The sequence below is a fragment of the Gossypium raimondii genome, chromosome 12 (genome assembly GCF_025698545.1).
Source record: "Gossypium raimondii isolate GPD5lz chromosome 12, ASM2569854v1, whole genome shotgun sequence".
Lineage (NCBI taxonomy): Eukaryota > Viridiplantae > Streptophyta > Magnoliopsida > Malvales > Malvaceae > Gossypium > Gossypium raimondii.
Window position 1 is genome coordinate 22,801,782 of NC_068576.1, and position 17,043 is coordinate 22,818,824.

Sequence of the window (17,043 nt, forward strand, 5' to 3'; positions counted from 1 at the left end):
GCCCTTTAATTGGAGTTGTGGTGCACGAACAACCCCTTTTGGTGTGAACAACTGAAGTTGTAAAGCCTTAGGTGTGAACCGCAAGAAATGAGCAGCCCTCAATGTGTATAAACACTTGTTAGCTGAATTGAATTAATATGAACAACCATGACCTTTAATCTCCACAAAAAGGCACCTAGAAAAAGAATCAGTAGCTCCTTTAATGTCGTCCCATGCATGCTTTCTTTAATGCTTTCCTCTGCTATTAAGGTAGCTGATTTAGCTGAATTAATTGCCTATAGACACTAAATAAATTCGGTCAAAGTCATAATAATACATGTACATTAAATTCAACAAATTAAATCAGCTTGAGACACATTTAATCAGCAGCAGCTAGGAAAAATTTAATCAATTAAATTCGGCTAGACATATTAAATAGCGACATGAAATAAATTTGTCCTAGACACAATATTAACTAAGACACATTTCAACTTAATTAAGATGTCCAGAATTTTGTCACATTAAAATGTAATTTAATTATTTGAGCTGAACTTAACTAAATTAACTAACTTAATTAAATAGCTAAATTTTATTCCAGCAACTTAAATCACATAAGATAAAAATGAAATGGATTCAAGCTCAATGAGCTAAAAATCAATTCGAATTGAGCTCCATTGGGCTGGGTCGAGCTATGAATGAGCAGAATGAACTTGTAGCAAATTGCATGGAACATTTGAACCGAACATATTTGATCGTTTGATTATTCCAGCAATGGTTTCCAACCCGAGCTTGCTTAATTAAGGCCTGCACACAAATGAACAAACTAAAATTAAGCTTCATCTTGCACTTAGGCCCCTCTTGTTTAAGCCAATCTCGATGGCGTCGAGTTGTGTCGTAACTTGATGCGACCAGGTTCACATCACTTTCAATCTTGGTGTGGTGGTAGTGGTAGTATTGGCAGGTGCAGGAGCTTGAGTTACATCATCATCTTCCTTCTCAAATTTAACCTGAATAGATTCAGTTTTCTCTACTTCTTCTCCTTGTTCAGTGGTCTACTTCTCTGCAGTAAGTTCTTCACCTTCATCCTCCTCCTCCTCGGGCTTTAGCAACAACTCCTTAGGAAAAGCAGGGAATGCCGTCATCAAACGAGTAAAGCTATTTTGAAGGGACTTTTTAATAGCTTTGTCCCTACGTCTAACATAGCCCCAAAATATGGAAATTTCCTCTTGAGCTTTACCGATATCAATAGCCATCAGTTGTTGTTGCTTTTCCAGTTTCTAAAATTATTGCTACAAGGCCTCTAGGGACTTGAAGCTCAAATGCAGTCTTAGAGGTTGATGGAGCAGCATCTGTGGGCTTGGATGGAGAAGATGCCAGAAAGGGATCCTCATGTCATGGCGGTTCCTCACCAGAAAATTTTAAAGTAATGTGCTTAGTAATGGCACATTTGTTAGGGGTTCATTTTTCATTAACTTGAGGAGGAACTTTGACGGGATGAAAAATTCAAAGAACCGGCATTTTTCATGGTACAATGATGGGCCTCTCAAAAGATAATGTTCCCAAAATTTTCCTTTCATCCCATTATGTAACACCCCAAATCCAGTCTAAACGTTATGACCGAATCTGGCGATGTCACATTATAACACCCCTTACCCGTATTCGACGCCGGAATATGGTACGAGGCATTACCACAACACATACACTTATAAACATGTTAAACCGAGTTATAAAATTTCATTCAAATTTAAACTCTTTAAATTTTTAACATGCTTTTATAAATCTTCACGTTATAACTTCAAAATACTATGTTTGTAACAAATAGGGCTTCTAAGACCCAATACATACTCATGCAATTCAATACTTCATTTCCATTTCATTTAATTTACGATTCTCATGTTCAGATTCAATTCAATTTCTTAATCCAATATACATTTCAATACCACAATAATTCATTTATTTCAAATCATATCATTTGAAATTTCCATTTAATTCACGGACAATTTAATTTCATTAAGTTCAATAGTAATACCTATTTATCGTTTAACTTAACGTCCCCTTTTTGCATCATTTTACACTTCAAGGATGAACCTAGTATTTCATTTTCTTTCCAGTCACGTTTCCTATGCATATCACACAAGATATAAATATTACACTCAATCATAGTAGCAGGCTAGTCTTTTTGAAGACTAACCACATGATAAATCATTTTAATAAAGATTACAAACTTTAAACCTTACCACCCTTTAATGATCACAAGCATATTTCCATCTAGACATTTACCATCTCAATGCAAAATTTTATAAATTTAATGTGGCATAATCCAGCCACAACTTTGCCACATACACACCAAACATGTTAGCCAAATAAATATATAGTATAAGCATTATAAGCATGGATAAGCACCACATTTTTTTTATGTATCAAACTTATCAACATGAGTTAATTCATAAAACATTTCTGACATTGCTACATACCAAATCATATACCAAGTATACCACATACACATACTATAACTAATAATGCACAATTATAAACATCATTTCTTTTCAATCGTTTATCGATTATAATCAAGCATATGTCCAATTATACACAAATAATTCATATTTTCTTCCAATTTTCCTCCTCCTCCTCTCCATTCCACATCCTTAATGTGTATAAAACACTTAAACAACATTAACTACAATTTTACTATTCACTAACATGTATATTCAAAGCTGTCTATTCGAGTCAGAGTCACTAAATTATTTTTACCTGGAGCTAAAACACTACTAATTAAGATCTGTAAATTTTTTCCAAAACTATATTCACATATCCTCTTACCATAAAATTTTTAGAATTTTTGGTTTAGCCAAATAGTACAGTTTATTCTTTAAAGTTTCCCCTTTTTCACTTCTCGACAGTTCTAACCTCTCTTCACTAAAAATTAATTATCTCATTGTACAGAATTTGGATATTGTTTCTGTTTGTTTCTCTTGAAAATAGACTCACTAAGGATTTTAAAAATATAAAATTTATCCCATAATTGTTTTTGTACAATTTTTTAAACTTTTCCAAAGTCAGAATAGGGGATTCCAAACTCATTCTGACTCTGTCTAACTTAACTTCAAATATCTCAAAATATATAGCTCTTTTTCTTGCTCTGTTTCTTTTATGTGAAAATAGACTTATTCAGATTCAATTTAATATATTATTAGGCCTCTAATTCAACCTCCACCATTTTTGGTGATTTTTCAAATTCACACAACTGTTGCTGTCTAAACTGTTTTATTGCTAAATGTACTCTTTCATAATTTCACTTTTTCACTTTCAATCACAATTCAATTCAAAATTCACTTTTCCATTTATAAGTCGATATTCAAATCAATTCCACACCTATACTCATTTTTCAATTACACTTAGTCAATTTCCTGATGAACACTTCGAAATAATAACAGATACTCGGTGGATTCAGTACATAGCAACCACCTTATTAATCAATGATGTCTTGTGGAATCGACACATAGCAACCACCTTACTAATCAATGAGGTTCAGTTCACATAGTAGCCTGAAAATAGTACTACAAATGTGACCATTACCATCCGATACACGTAGTAGCCTGGACATAGTACTACACACATGATCGAAACTATCCGGTACGCATAGTAGCCTGCACATAGTACTACACATGCGACCTATCATTCTGGTATACATAGTAGCCTGCACATAGTACTACACATGTGACCATCACTTTCACTTTTACATAGTGGCCTACACACAATCCGTGCCACACATGTGATCATTTCTGTCACTTCATTCGTATCCCTTTTTATTCCAAAGGTTCATTCGGGAATTTCTCACTTTTTCTCACTTTTCTTTTTATCGATCAATTTCAATTTCTCGTCTTTCTTGATTTATAACAATACATTTAACTTATATAACCTTCACACTATTCATTCCAGTCCAAAAATCATACTTTGACAAAATTAGGTTTTTGCCCCTAAAGTTTCACAAAATTATGATTTTGCCCCTAGGCTCGTGAAATAATTTTTATTCAATTTCCTTGCATTTTAGGCCTAGCTGAACCATTTTCATAACTATAGCAGTCCACAATACTCACTTTATTCACACACTTGTGACATATTTTATAACTTTTACAAATTAATCCTTTTAGGCATTTTCATCGAAAATTACTTAGTACAAATAGTTTATCACACTCCAAACATTCATATTCTTCCATAAAACATCAAAATACATGCATATCATTCATGGGTAAATTTTTAAACACAAACGCTAGTTCAAAACAATGGTAAAAATAGGTAAATCTTGTTACGAGAATTTCAAAAACGTAAAAATCATTAAAAACGGGGATAGAACGGACTTACAATCGAGCTTGGAAGCTTGAAAAACCCTAGTCATGGTTTCTCCATGTAATTTTCAGCCTAGAGGTTGAAGATGGACAAAAATTGGCTTTTAATTTTGTTTTTAATTCATTTTAATAACTAAATGACCAAAATGCCCTTAATGAAAAACTTTGGAAACATGCCTAACCATACCCATTTTTTTCCAAAAACTTAACCAATGGTCTAATTACCATATAAAGACCTCAAATTTAAAATTTCATAACAATTGGACACCTCTAACATATAGAACTCAACTTTTGCACTTTTTACAATTTAGTCCTTTTGACTAAATTGAGTGCCCAAACGTCAAAATTTCCGAACGAAATTTTCACGAAATCATGTAGTCAAATCGCAGGCCATAAAAATATAATGAAAATAATTTTTTTTCTTGTCAAATTTGTAGTCTCGAAACCACTATTCTGGCTAGCCACAAATTCGGGCTGCTATACATTATAATCAAGTGAAGGAGCAATAGACATTCCTTCGAGATTGTAGAATTGTGGGTAGATAGATTGAGACAATTTTTTAGGAAATGATACCAGACACTACAGTGGGGCTTCAAAGTTACCCTACCAATGGTGTAACAATCATTCCTTGAGACTGTCCACTTGGCGCCTTCCACACAAACATCAGTGAGCATATGATTTAATTTTTCTATTGTCATTGTCTTGAGGAAATCAACATGTTCATCTGGACCATCAAATAGCCTGTATTGTGTACTTATAGGCTCAGCATCAAACAGTACTGAGGCACCTCGCACATAGATAAAGACATTTTCAGGAGAAGTAAGATGAGCATAGAACTCCTTTACCACTTGAGGGAAAACATCATCAGGATGGAGACAGAAAATTTGCCATCCATGTTGTTCCACAATGGAGGAAATGGCTTCAGTATAGCCCATAAAAAGGGCATCTTAAAAAAGAAATCATTTTTCCATGCATAGAGGTCGTTTGGAGACGTTTTGGTGGTACTTGGTTTTTGTTGCCTTACTGAAGAATGTACTCAGCTGTATAGTAGTAGAAGTGCATGGTGCTTAACGAGCCATGGCAACAGAGATGATAACTGTAAGAGTAAAAAAATGAGACCTTTAATATGTTTGGGAGGAAACAGTGAGCAAAATATTAGAAAAATAAAGTGAAGTTAATGGTAAAGAGGAAACTGAATCGGCTACGGTAAAAATGTAAAGGTAAAGAATCTGTGACGTGGGTGATAAGATTGGGCCTTAATCATTGTCTGACAAAAGTAACAGTAAATATTTAAGCGGTAAAAATTAACATATTGAGTAAATTGAGTTAAATAAAAAAATTACTAATAAAATGAGTTGAGTTGAGGCCAAGAATCCTGGGCCGTAACTTACCTGGACAAAAAGAAAATAGAAATTAATGAAATTTATTTACTCAACTGAAATAAGGAGATAAAAAATTAAATAATTAAATAAATTGTGCAAGTGAGAAATATTAATTAGTTTGAAAAAATGATGGAAGTTTTATCCCGAAGTATAGGAGTGCCAATGTAATGCTTTAACCATTGGCCATTGACTTTGAAAGTAGACCCATTTTGTTTGCCTTTGACATCTACTACTCCATAAGGATATACCTGAACAATTTCGATTGGACCTGACCACCGAGACTTTAATTTGTCGGGAAACAATTTAAGCCTGGAATTGGAAAGCAAGACTTGTTGGTCAAGAACAAATTGCCATGGAAAAATTTTTCGGTCATGCCATCGTTTGGTGTTTTCTTTATATAGCTTGGTATTTTCATAGGCTTGAGTTCAAAATTCATTCATCTGATTCAGCTCTAGTAAGCAATTATTTTAAGTAGATTGCCAATCCATATGGAGTTTCTTGATTGCCTAGAATGCCTCCAGTTCAGCAGGCAAGTGGCATGGTTTACCATAAACAAGCTAGAAATGTGACATACCCAATGGTGTCTTAAAAAATATTTGATATGCCCACAAGGCTTGATCCAATCTTGCCAACCAATGTTTTTGGTTGGGATTGACTACCTTTTCTAGAATTTGTTTAATCTCTCTATTAGAGATATCTACTTGTCCATTCATCTGGGGATAATATGCCGTGACAATTTTATGTTGCACCCCATATCTATTAAGAGCATTGGCAACTAACTTGCAATTGAAGTGGGAACCTTCATCACTAATTAACGTACGAGGGGTACCAAACTGGGTAAAAATATTTTTATGAAGAAATTTCAATACTAATTTGGCATCATTTGTGGGTAGACCAGTAGCTTCAACCCACTTGGAGACGTAGTCAACAATGACCAATATATAGATATTACCCCTAGGGGGTGGAAATGGCCTTATGAAATCAATTCCCTACACATCAGAGAGTTCCACTTTTAAAATATTTTTGCAAGGGCATTTCATATCTCCTAGATAGATTTCCAGTCCTTTGACAACGATCACAGGCCTAACAGAATTCATCAGTGTCCTTAACCATTGTCGGCCAATAAAAACCAGACTAGAGAACTTTTGCAGCAATTCACATACCCCAAAAGTGGCCTCCATATGATGTTGAATGATAATGATACAAAATATTCTAGATTTCATCGTCCTAAATACATCTTCTAATGATTTGATATGCACACTGTTTGAATAAGAATGTCATGTCCTAGTACTACTGTTTAATATTGTGGAGGAATTTCTTTCTTCCTTGACTAGAAAGCTTAGGTGGCAGCAATCCACTGACTAGGAAATTAACAGTGTCAGCATACCATGGGAATGCCATGGCAACCAGCAACTGCTTATTAGGGAATTCATCTTTAATTAGCTAAACATTACTGTATTCATTCCATGCTTCTAGGCGTGATAAATGATCAGCCACTTGATTGTTTGTGCCCTTCCTATCTTTAACTTCTAGATCAAATTATTGCAGCAGTAGTATCCATCGAATTACTTTAGGTTTAGCATCTTTCTTGGTCACCAAGTGTTTGATAGCAGAGTGATCCATATACACGGTGACTTTAGTGCCCATGAGATAAACTCTGAATTTGTCAAAGGCAAATACTACAGGTAATAACTCCTTCTCAATTGTGGTGTACTTCAGTTGTGAATCTCTCAGCGTATGGCTAGTATAGTATATAGCATGGAATACCTTGGCTTTGTCAAATACTTTAGATACGAATTTGTCAAATGCTTGCAAGCATGGCCCGTCAAAATTAAAAGATTTGTTTTGTTTCATAAAAATATAAAGGAAATAGGTCACCTGATTAGCGTGATTAGTACAACGAAATTGGTGGGATTGACTCTTCCCTGCGATTTTGGCTCGAGATTGTAGTGTTGTAAAAAATATGAGGTTCCTACAAAGAAAAACTAAACATAAAATATATAAAATAAAATCCTAATTAAACTAAATAAAAATCAACCAAAAATAAAATAAGTCTTCAAAATGTAAATCCAAAGTAAAAAATAAAAATGTTTTAGAACTATTCGGAATCAGGTTTCGACTCATCCATACAGTGCTTTGCCCCTTTCATGACTCGCTGACACTTTAGTAGCTCACCTTCCTAGAGTTTGGGTCGAGTTGTGATGGCTCGTGTCCCAAATCACCATACCCTTCGTTGATGAGTAGTCTGGCTAAAATACTCGCTTGTAATCTGATGGCATGATTAGGGTCTCCTCATTGTCATCATTATCATCATCATCATCCTCTCATTCATTGTCCTCCTTGCCTGACAGTGGAAATCTCTCGAACATATCTGGAAGTGGCATTGGCATTGGCCATCCATTATGTTCTTCAATGGGAATAGAATATCGCCCATGTCTTCCATCGTGTCTACCATTCCAAGATGGGCATGTCTTTGGCATTTGAGCTTTACTCTTTCTCTTGGTCAGCCCTTGGGGATCATACAAAGTTTTCCCAACTGTTTGATTCGATTATGTCTCTCTTCTCATTTATCAAAGATGCTAAGGGCTTGAAACCTCTCTCTTGAATAGGAAATTTTCATTGAATGTATCAAAGATGAATTTTGAGCTCCCTTTCTCTACGATTGAAATTATCAACTATTGATTCTGTGTTAGAAAGGTTGTTGGTCATCTTTTGGGGATTATGAAACAAGTGAACAATGAAGGGAATGCAAATTTCTGACGAGTGAAATGTTAAGGGGTTATAGGTTGCTTGTGGAGGTTTGGAGGTTGTCGCGGCTGCTAAAGATAATATAAGTGGTTGTCTAGGGTATGACTTGCCATGCAAACTTGGGGTAGGTTTCAGAAGATCACGTTGAACTAAGAATGAGAAGTTTCTGAAAATGGCCTTTGTGGTGTGACACAATAGGAATTTTTCCTATATTTTTGCCCCGAAGTGGTTGTGTCGTGCCAAAAGGTATGCATGGCATGACACGACTCTGATTTTTCACGTTTCCTTATTCGAAGTGTGTGTGTGTGTGTGTTGCACCACAAATTTACAATGTTGTGACACGACTTCAATTTAACCTCCAGAACTTGTCAAAATTTGTCGGTTGTCCGTAGTTTCCTCCAAATAAATCCTAGCTCTTTCGTTGCTCTCGAAAACCTATTTTCTTCCAATTCTAACATCAAATTAAAAATCTATATCATAAAATCTATTTAACAATAAAAACAATGAAAAATAGAATTTAACATCAAATAAAATTTAAAAGAGAAGTCATTTTTCAAAGTTAGGACGATCCAAATCGCCACCAAAAAAACTTCCAACTAGTCCTTGAAACTTTGATCCATCGTTTGTTCATTTGTCAAGAAATATAAACCAACATCCTCAGTTAATTCCAATGAATCGGCTTATCTTCGACCGACACGACATCCACATCACGAGCCACTTAGTGCCTAATCCAACCTAACCCCACATCATTTTTTAGGGTATTATTATCTCGAGCTTCCTCCCTTCCATATTACAATAAGATTTGGTTGCTCAAGCTTTATCTTCATTGTCAAACGAAAATGAGAGAAAAGTCATCAATTTCTTGATGCGATCTCGGCCGCATCATGTTATGACACAACTCGATGCCATCAAGATTGGCCCAAACTCGAGGGGCCCAAGTGCAAAATGAAGCTTAATTTCAGGTCAATGAGCTAAATTCTAGCTTCTTCAAGCTCATCTAGTTCAACCCAAGCTCATTTAGCTTAACTTCAACCCATTTTTAATTTGCTAGAATAAGTATTTAGTTGCTGGAATAAATTACTCATCTTAGTTAATTGAGCTCATCTTAGTTAATTAAGTTGTTGGAATAAATTACTAATCTTAGTTAATTAAGTTCAGCTTAGTTAACTTAGTTGCTGGATTAAACTTTTAATGTGTTTAGTTAAAATTAGTTTAATGAATTAAGTTGTTTTTAATTTTCTTTAGTTACTTAAATAATTTCAACATTTAATATGTTCCAGCTTAATTAATTTGCTACAGCCATTTAACTTGTTTAATTGTGCTTATAGGTCAATTAATCATTTAAAATCAGTTTTTACATGGATTGGCATTAAAGGGAGGAATGAATTAAGGTATTATGAAGATTAAATTAAAGGTCAACAAGTTGAATTAAAGGCCAACAGCTGTTATGAGCTTATTCAAGTAACCGTTTCAAGATTTTCATGGACAAGGAGTTGATTACTCAAGCCATTCAACTTCCAAACGTTTTTATTTGTTAATGGTTGTTCCAATTCATCCATTTACACCTTGAATCAGTTTTCTTCAAGCATTCATGCAAAGAGGTTATTCGTGTGCCAAATTTAAGCCCATTGTTGTTGCTGTCCATTCGGCTGCCAAGAAGAAATAAAAGGCTGTTATAACCTTTTTAGCTGATCAAGCATTGAGTCAAATTCATTTAGCTTATTAGAGCAAATTATCAGCTGATTGGAAAGATTAAATAAGTTGTTCATAGTCGTTACATATGTTAGAGTTTCTCAAAGGTTTTTTAGTTTTAATTAGCTTAATTAAGTTCATCAATAACTCATTTAAGTTGATTAGTTTGTGTCCATTCGGCTGAAACATGTTCAGCCTATAAATAGTTTGTTTTTGTAATTATTTAGAGGACTTTTAGCTCATTGTTGAATGTTTATAACATTTTGTGAGTTGTTTAACTCTCTTATTTCGTTTTAGACTCAGCGTGACTTATCTAGCTTGCTAGTGCCGTCATTCTGTTTCTTTCGAGCTTATCACTCATTCTAAGTGTGGCGTTCTCCAAAATATACCTTTGGTTCCTAACTTCCTAGATAGCGGGACTTCTACATTTTAACGATCAGGCAACAAATGACTCGAATCATCACCGAGGTGAGTTCGTATCATTTCTTCATTGGCACCTCTTTAGTTATGGCCAGAAAGTATACCGGCTTGTCTACACTTGCATTCAAACTCAGTTGAAGCTTGAAATTAGTTGTTAATTCTATTTCTACTTCTACATCTAAATCTATGTTAATTGGATCGAAGATTTCCTCAACAATGTTCACTTCATTTTCGTCTCCAATTCTAAACTCTTGTTGACTTTCAAGATTTAATTTTGAATGATTATCGGTAGCACATGGGTCCTTCATATTGAAATTGGAGACATCATGTACAATCTTTTCCAATGGAGTACTCACTTGGGATTTTTGTCGGAAAAATCCCTCTAATTAATCCAATTGTTGTTGGTTTCATTTTAATTTAGCTTGGAATTCTTGCTCACAGCATTTTTGTGCAGATGTATAGCCATATGAATCATAAGGAGTTTTGGCTAAATACTAAAATGTCCCTAGTTGTTGCTCATTTATCTCTTCCAACGAAGTTATTGTTTTGTTTCTTAGTTGGTAATGCTCTAGCATAAGTGATTTTTGGTTCTTCGTAATCTCCTATTGTTCATATACTCTTTCCTTGTATACTTCGTCTTTATCCCATAGGTTCGTCGAATCTCTATACCTCTCATATGTATACTTGCACGGCTTAGGTGGGAGTTCGTTCGAACACTCAGGCTACTCGTGTTTGTAATTACGACTCCATTGGTTTGTCGAATCTCTGTACAACCAATTCGAATTGGATAGTTCGTACACTAACCTATAAAAATAATATTCATAATTAAATCTGATAATCAACAAGGTAAATAAAAAATATTAAAATAAAAATATTTACTTAACTACAAAAATTCAAAATATTTTTTACACTAAAATAAATTATATTAAATTAAATACAAGTCAGAACACTATCTAGCTCGTTAGTCTTTCGATTATTATTATTTTATGGTAATCAATCTTATAAAAATCTGACCGTTGCAATCCTCGGCAACGACGCCAATAACTTGACCGCCTATAAATGTATTATTGTTTATAATATAAATATCACACAAAAGATATATTAAATTGTCGGTGTCCGCAAGCGTACGAGTCAAATTGTAATATAGTAAAGTTTACAACGAAACACTGATAAGTATTCTGAGTATTGTACCCAAGCGATTGCAGATTGGAGAAATTAATATTAAATTAATTACAAAAAATAATTACTAATCTAACCGAGTAACAAATTAGTAGTGCGAATCTAAATTAATATCTTAATTGAACTAATTAAATTAACTAACATAAATTAACTTAATGGACTTTCCTATTCCTAGACAACATGAGCCTCCAGCCTATGACCGATTAAATCCCTAATTATCTAATTAAATAATTAATTATCCTAGATCAAGTTATTTATCTCCCTTAGCTACAACTATCCTCCCGATTCATCTTCACTAAGGATTACCACCTAAGTCACCATTTCGGTCTCTTCCTAGACATACGGATACCCTTCCAGTCTCACCGCTTGGCACAAGTTATACACGACTGGACACCCTTCTAGTCTCACATGTCTCGATATTCTATCCGAGGTGTCACTCCCTAATATACTAAATGCTCTTAAATAAACAACCAATTTTGGATAAATAATCATTTAACAAATAAATTAGTTTATTAATCGAATCACCTGAAATATGAAATAAAGCACAATAATCTATTCTAATATTTATACAACGATTAATTGAAAGATAAATAAATGAATATAAGAATAAGAGATAGGAGAAAGCTCATGAATATATTTGAAATGCAGTGCCGGAGTAGTCTCCGCTCGTGTTTGTCTTCCAATCGGAATAGAATAGTTTCGACTACACGAACATGAAAAGAAAATAAAACTGAATAGCGAAATTGTCTGCCTAGGTCTGCTCACAAATTTGATGACCCTAAGGTTGCTTGTATAGGCAACTGCCTACTTGATGACCACTCAACCCAAGATACACTTAGATACTGATAAATAAAAGATTCTACTAAAAGATAGGGTCCAAATAAAGAAATTTTCCAAAAGTGTCATCCAAAAAATTAACCATATTTTGGCCTGCCATTGTCACGTCATCTAGACATGGGATTACTCCTCGTCATGACGTCGCCATCGTGCAAATCTTCCCATTTCACTACTCTCTAGGGTATTGAGAGGAGGTGCTAGAGGACGATTGAGTGTCAACGACAACTGTGGGGCCAAGGTGGCTGGCATAACTGAGGTGGTTGATTTAGTTTCCAGTGACATATTAAGTAATGCCATGATCTATACAAGGGATGCTAAAGGGTTGGATGTTGGTTGAAGGGGTTAATAACAATTGAGTGGAAGGGACATTCAAAGCAGGGTTTTGGGTTGAAGGGATCTCATTGTTGGCGGGGTTGATAGGGTTGTTGGAGTATAAGAGTTGGCGGGGTTAAGAGAAACATCATTATGAGATAAAGTCATAGTAAGATCCACGCTCGCTGTACCAATTGTTGATATAGTGTACAACAAGGAGGACAACAATGAAGAGGATATTATGGTGTTGAGGAGGCCAGTTCACCTTGAGAGGTAGAAAGCCGAAAAGGACAAGAGGATAAGATGAAAGCTAAAGAGTAGGTTGAGGAGAAGAAGTGTTCAAAGGTTGCTTAAAGGCTCCAAATGAATCTTCTTTCATTGTTTGGAAGGGTATTTATAAAAAAGGTATTCTCTACTATAGTGACATGATAGGTCGTTGTAAGGAGTACATGAAGGACGTGCACTGTGAGACCCATTCTATTATGACAGTACGAGGTTGCTATGCTCAAGTGGGGCCCAATGATCATTAGGGCGTATTTGTACTTGAAGAGTGTTCTCATGTAAAAATCGTGTTCATGCTTATAATATAATTTTTATAACTTCTATAAATTAATATAAGAATTTTTTTCCATAACCATCCTAAATCCTCATTCATGTTCATGCTTATAATATATTTTTTATAACTTGTATAAATATATTTTTTTAAATTAGATTTAAATGTAATTATCTGCATAATTACTCTAATTTTCACCCTCCATAAGAATTGAAAAATATAATTTAAGTGCTCCAATTACACAAAATTCAATCAAACCTATCAATGACAATAGTTATTCATACATACTAAACTTCTATAATTATAAATAATTACAACTAAATCTAATTATTAGAAACACCACCTTAAAAAGAATTATACCGATTAAATCAGAATCTATGGGCCAAAAAATTGGGTTTGCGTCATCCCTAAAATACGAAAGAAGTTTCAGTGTGGAGAGAAGCGCGTGAATCGTTGGATTCCTTTCTTTTGTCCGTTGTGCAGACTTTACCCTGCAGTGGACAACCCCCAATCCCGCTACCTTCACTGTAACATCTCTGTTTTTTAGTTTTTATTTTCTCACTTAACAGTAAAAGGAAAAATAAAAAGTTAAAAACCAACCCAGACAATGCAGTAAAAATCAAGAGCCAAAAAAAGAAAGAAGCAGCTATTAAGAGAGTTGATTTCAAGAAGGACCCTTCGGGGAAAAAAAAAAGCTTCTTTTGCAGATAGAAAGAGAGAAAAGAGAGAAGGAAAATAAAAAAACAAAGCATTATACTTTTTGTATATAAAATCATTTTCTTTTAGGGTAATTTGTTTTGGTGGGAAGAAATGGAGTTCGAGGAACAAGAAGAAGAGATGGGTTTGGCACCAAGTTATAACTCGCTAGTAAACTCAACCGCAGTCAAAATGTCAGATGCTGAACCGGGTTCAATAACTCCAACCGGTCAGCAACAGCAGCAACAGAGGAAGCGAAGGTATAGAGAGTGTTTGAAGAACCACGCGGTGGGTATCGGCGGTCACGCCGTCGACGGTTGCGGTGAGTTCATGCCGGCTGGAACTGAAGGTACACTCGACGCTCTCAAATGCGCAGCTTGTAACTGCCACCGTAATTTCCATCGTAAGGAAACGGAACCGAATTCTCCGAACACCTTCCCCTCGACGGACCTCTACTTCCACCAGCCAACGCAATTCACACCTTACTTTAGAGCACCAACGGGTTACCTCCACGTGGCGGGACAGCAAAGGCTATTAGCTTTGCCCTCGACGTCGGGAGGTGGAGGAGGACACAGCAGGGAGGATCAAGAGGATGTTTCGAATCAAGGGAGTTCAAGGAAGAGGTTTAGAACAAAGTTCACACATGATCAAAAGGAGAAGATGTTGGAGTTGGCTGAGAGGATAGGGTGGCGGATTCAGAAACATGATGAACTGCTCGTTCAACAGTTCTGCAATGAAAATGGTGTAAAAAGGCAAGTCTTCAAAGTTTGGATGCATAATAACAAGCACACACTTGGTAAGAAACCCTAGAAACATGTTCTTCATGGAGCAGAAAAAGCTAAAAAAAGGGATAAAGGGTTAGCTGGCTAAGTTCATATGTCGGGGTTTAGTTAGAGTTTTTTAGGGTTCCTTTGGGGAGGGGGGGTAATTAGCATTTGGCTCTTTGAAAGTGGTTACGATGTTGGGGATGGATTATTGTTAATTAATAGTATTATCAACTTGGGTTCTTGTCTTCTAGATTAGATTATCACTTAATGTAATGGGTACTCAACTTTTAATTTTAGTTGTAATATATTTCTTTCTGTTTCGTTAAAAGCTCTATATATATTATTGTGAAAATGAGTCTTGATTTTGGTGCATTGAGGCAAATTGGAGACATGCAATGCAAGATGCCTGGAAATGGAAGAGCTTACATGAGTAAGAACGTATTGTGTTTAGCTGTGGTAAAACAAGATGGAAGGCTCAAAAATGATTTTCCTCTGGAGATATTGACATTAGTTAATTTCCTTTACGTGAGTCGCTCTACATTTAAGACTTAATGGCATTTTCTACGAGTTTTTTACTTCTTCTAACCGAACTTTTTGTTTGAGCTAAGATCCTCAGCTAAACTAACATAAATATATTCTTGATTGGCTTTCTGTTGAGCAGTATTATTATGGATGGCACTCAACAAGCTCATTTCTCCTTTTTTTTTTCCTCCGTTTTTCAACATTGATCATGAAGCAATTTTTTTATCCCAAGACATGAATGAGTACATATTAGCTTTAATGTTCAGAACAAACAAAGGTTGATGATCATTGGGGCCACCTTTCTGTTACCTATTGCAAGCCTCCTTTTGTTTTTTCCTTGAAATGCATTTACTTTTTCAGTCTTTTGGAGTACAGAAGCTGATTATACAAGGTTTTTCTTTTAATTTAAAACATTTGCTCTTTCATGATCTGTACTTGACAAAATAGTAATGTAAAATAATGGGGGCTCTCTCATACTTTATATTAATATATTCATCGTCAGGTCGACCTGTGAGAACCTAGCCAGATGTTCAAAGATGGATCACCTTGGGAAGAAAAGAACTGGTCTAAGTTTATTTTCTTTCGGGAAATAGAAAAATTGCATAAACTACAATGACATTTTCCTACCAGTACTTAAATCTCTCTCTTTATCTATCTATCTATCTATATATATATATATGAGCTTTTGAAGTATCTATTGTACATATGTATGAATGTATTTTAGAGAAAGTCGATAGGTCCAAAGCTTGGTGTTTTATTTCCATTTTCATCTTTATTTCTCCTTCCTTTTTATGTAATCCTTTCAAAGGGAAGTAGGCAAGGGGCTTCCCAATTTAATCCCTTCAAAATTTATAAAATTACGAATTAATATAATAATAAATTTACATTTTAATACTCAAAAAATTTATAATTTATCTCTAATCCTATAAATAAATTTTGGCTTCGCCATGTCTCCCAGCAGTCAGCCAAACAAAAGAGAAATTCCAAAGGACACAAGTTTTCGCCTGCAACTTTTCTCAATTAAAAACCACCTGAATTTCAATGTTCATTGCCCCGTTTCAGTTTCCGTACGTAGTAAGCTCTTTTTTTTTTTTCCAATTATTTTATTTTTTAAAAAACAAAGAACATTTTATTTAGAGAACGAGTCTGAAAAGGAATTAACCTCAAATAGAGGATATGAACCAATTAGACGATTTTAAAATTTCAGTCTGATACTTTTCATCTGATTCGAAGTGGGTTTCGTACGCCATAGACAAGTAATTGTAGGCTTCAACATAAGGCATTTTTAGAGTCACTTTCACTCATGCTAGTTCAGAAAATCTCGCATAATTGAAGTTGAATTTAATTACTTTCCTGCAACCAAGTGATCAGCCAATGTTGAGCTGAACCATTGATAACCTTAAGTAAAGATATTTCCAAGCCCTGCTTATCCATTAACCTTTCTCTTAAGTTAACCTTTATTTCCTATGGTGAAAAGAAAAGATGATACTCATGGGATATTATTGAAATTTATTAGGCATGACAATTCATTTGTCTTTTGTGTGTGTGTAAATATATACATTTCTTTCTAGGTTTGGATTTCCTTACGGTCTTTAAGTTATTAAAGAAGT

The 17,043-nt window shown here is 34.8% G+C and overlaps 1 protein-coding gene across 1 annotated transcript; it reads left to right on the top strand.

Moving 5' to 3' along the window:
• Window positions 1–14,075: 14,075 nt before the first annotated feature.
• LOC105763549 (zinc-finger homeodomain protein 2) lies at window positions 14,076–14,963 on the top strand. The gene has a single exon (XM_012581784.2). It carries the CDS (start codon window positions 14,259–14,261, stop codon window positions 14,952–14,954), a length of 696 nt encoding a protein of 231 aa, XP_012437238.1. The 5' UTR covers window positions 14,076–14,258; the 3' UTR covers window positions 14,955–14,963.
• The last annotated feature ends 2,080 nt before the right edge of the window (window positions 14,964–17,043 follow it).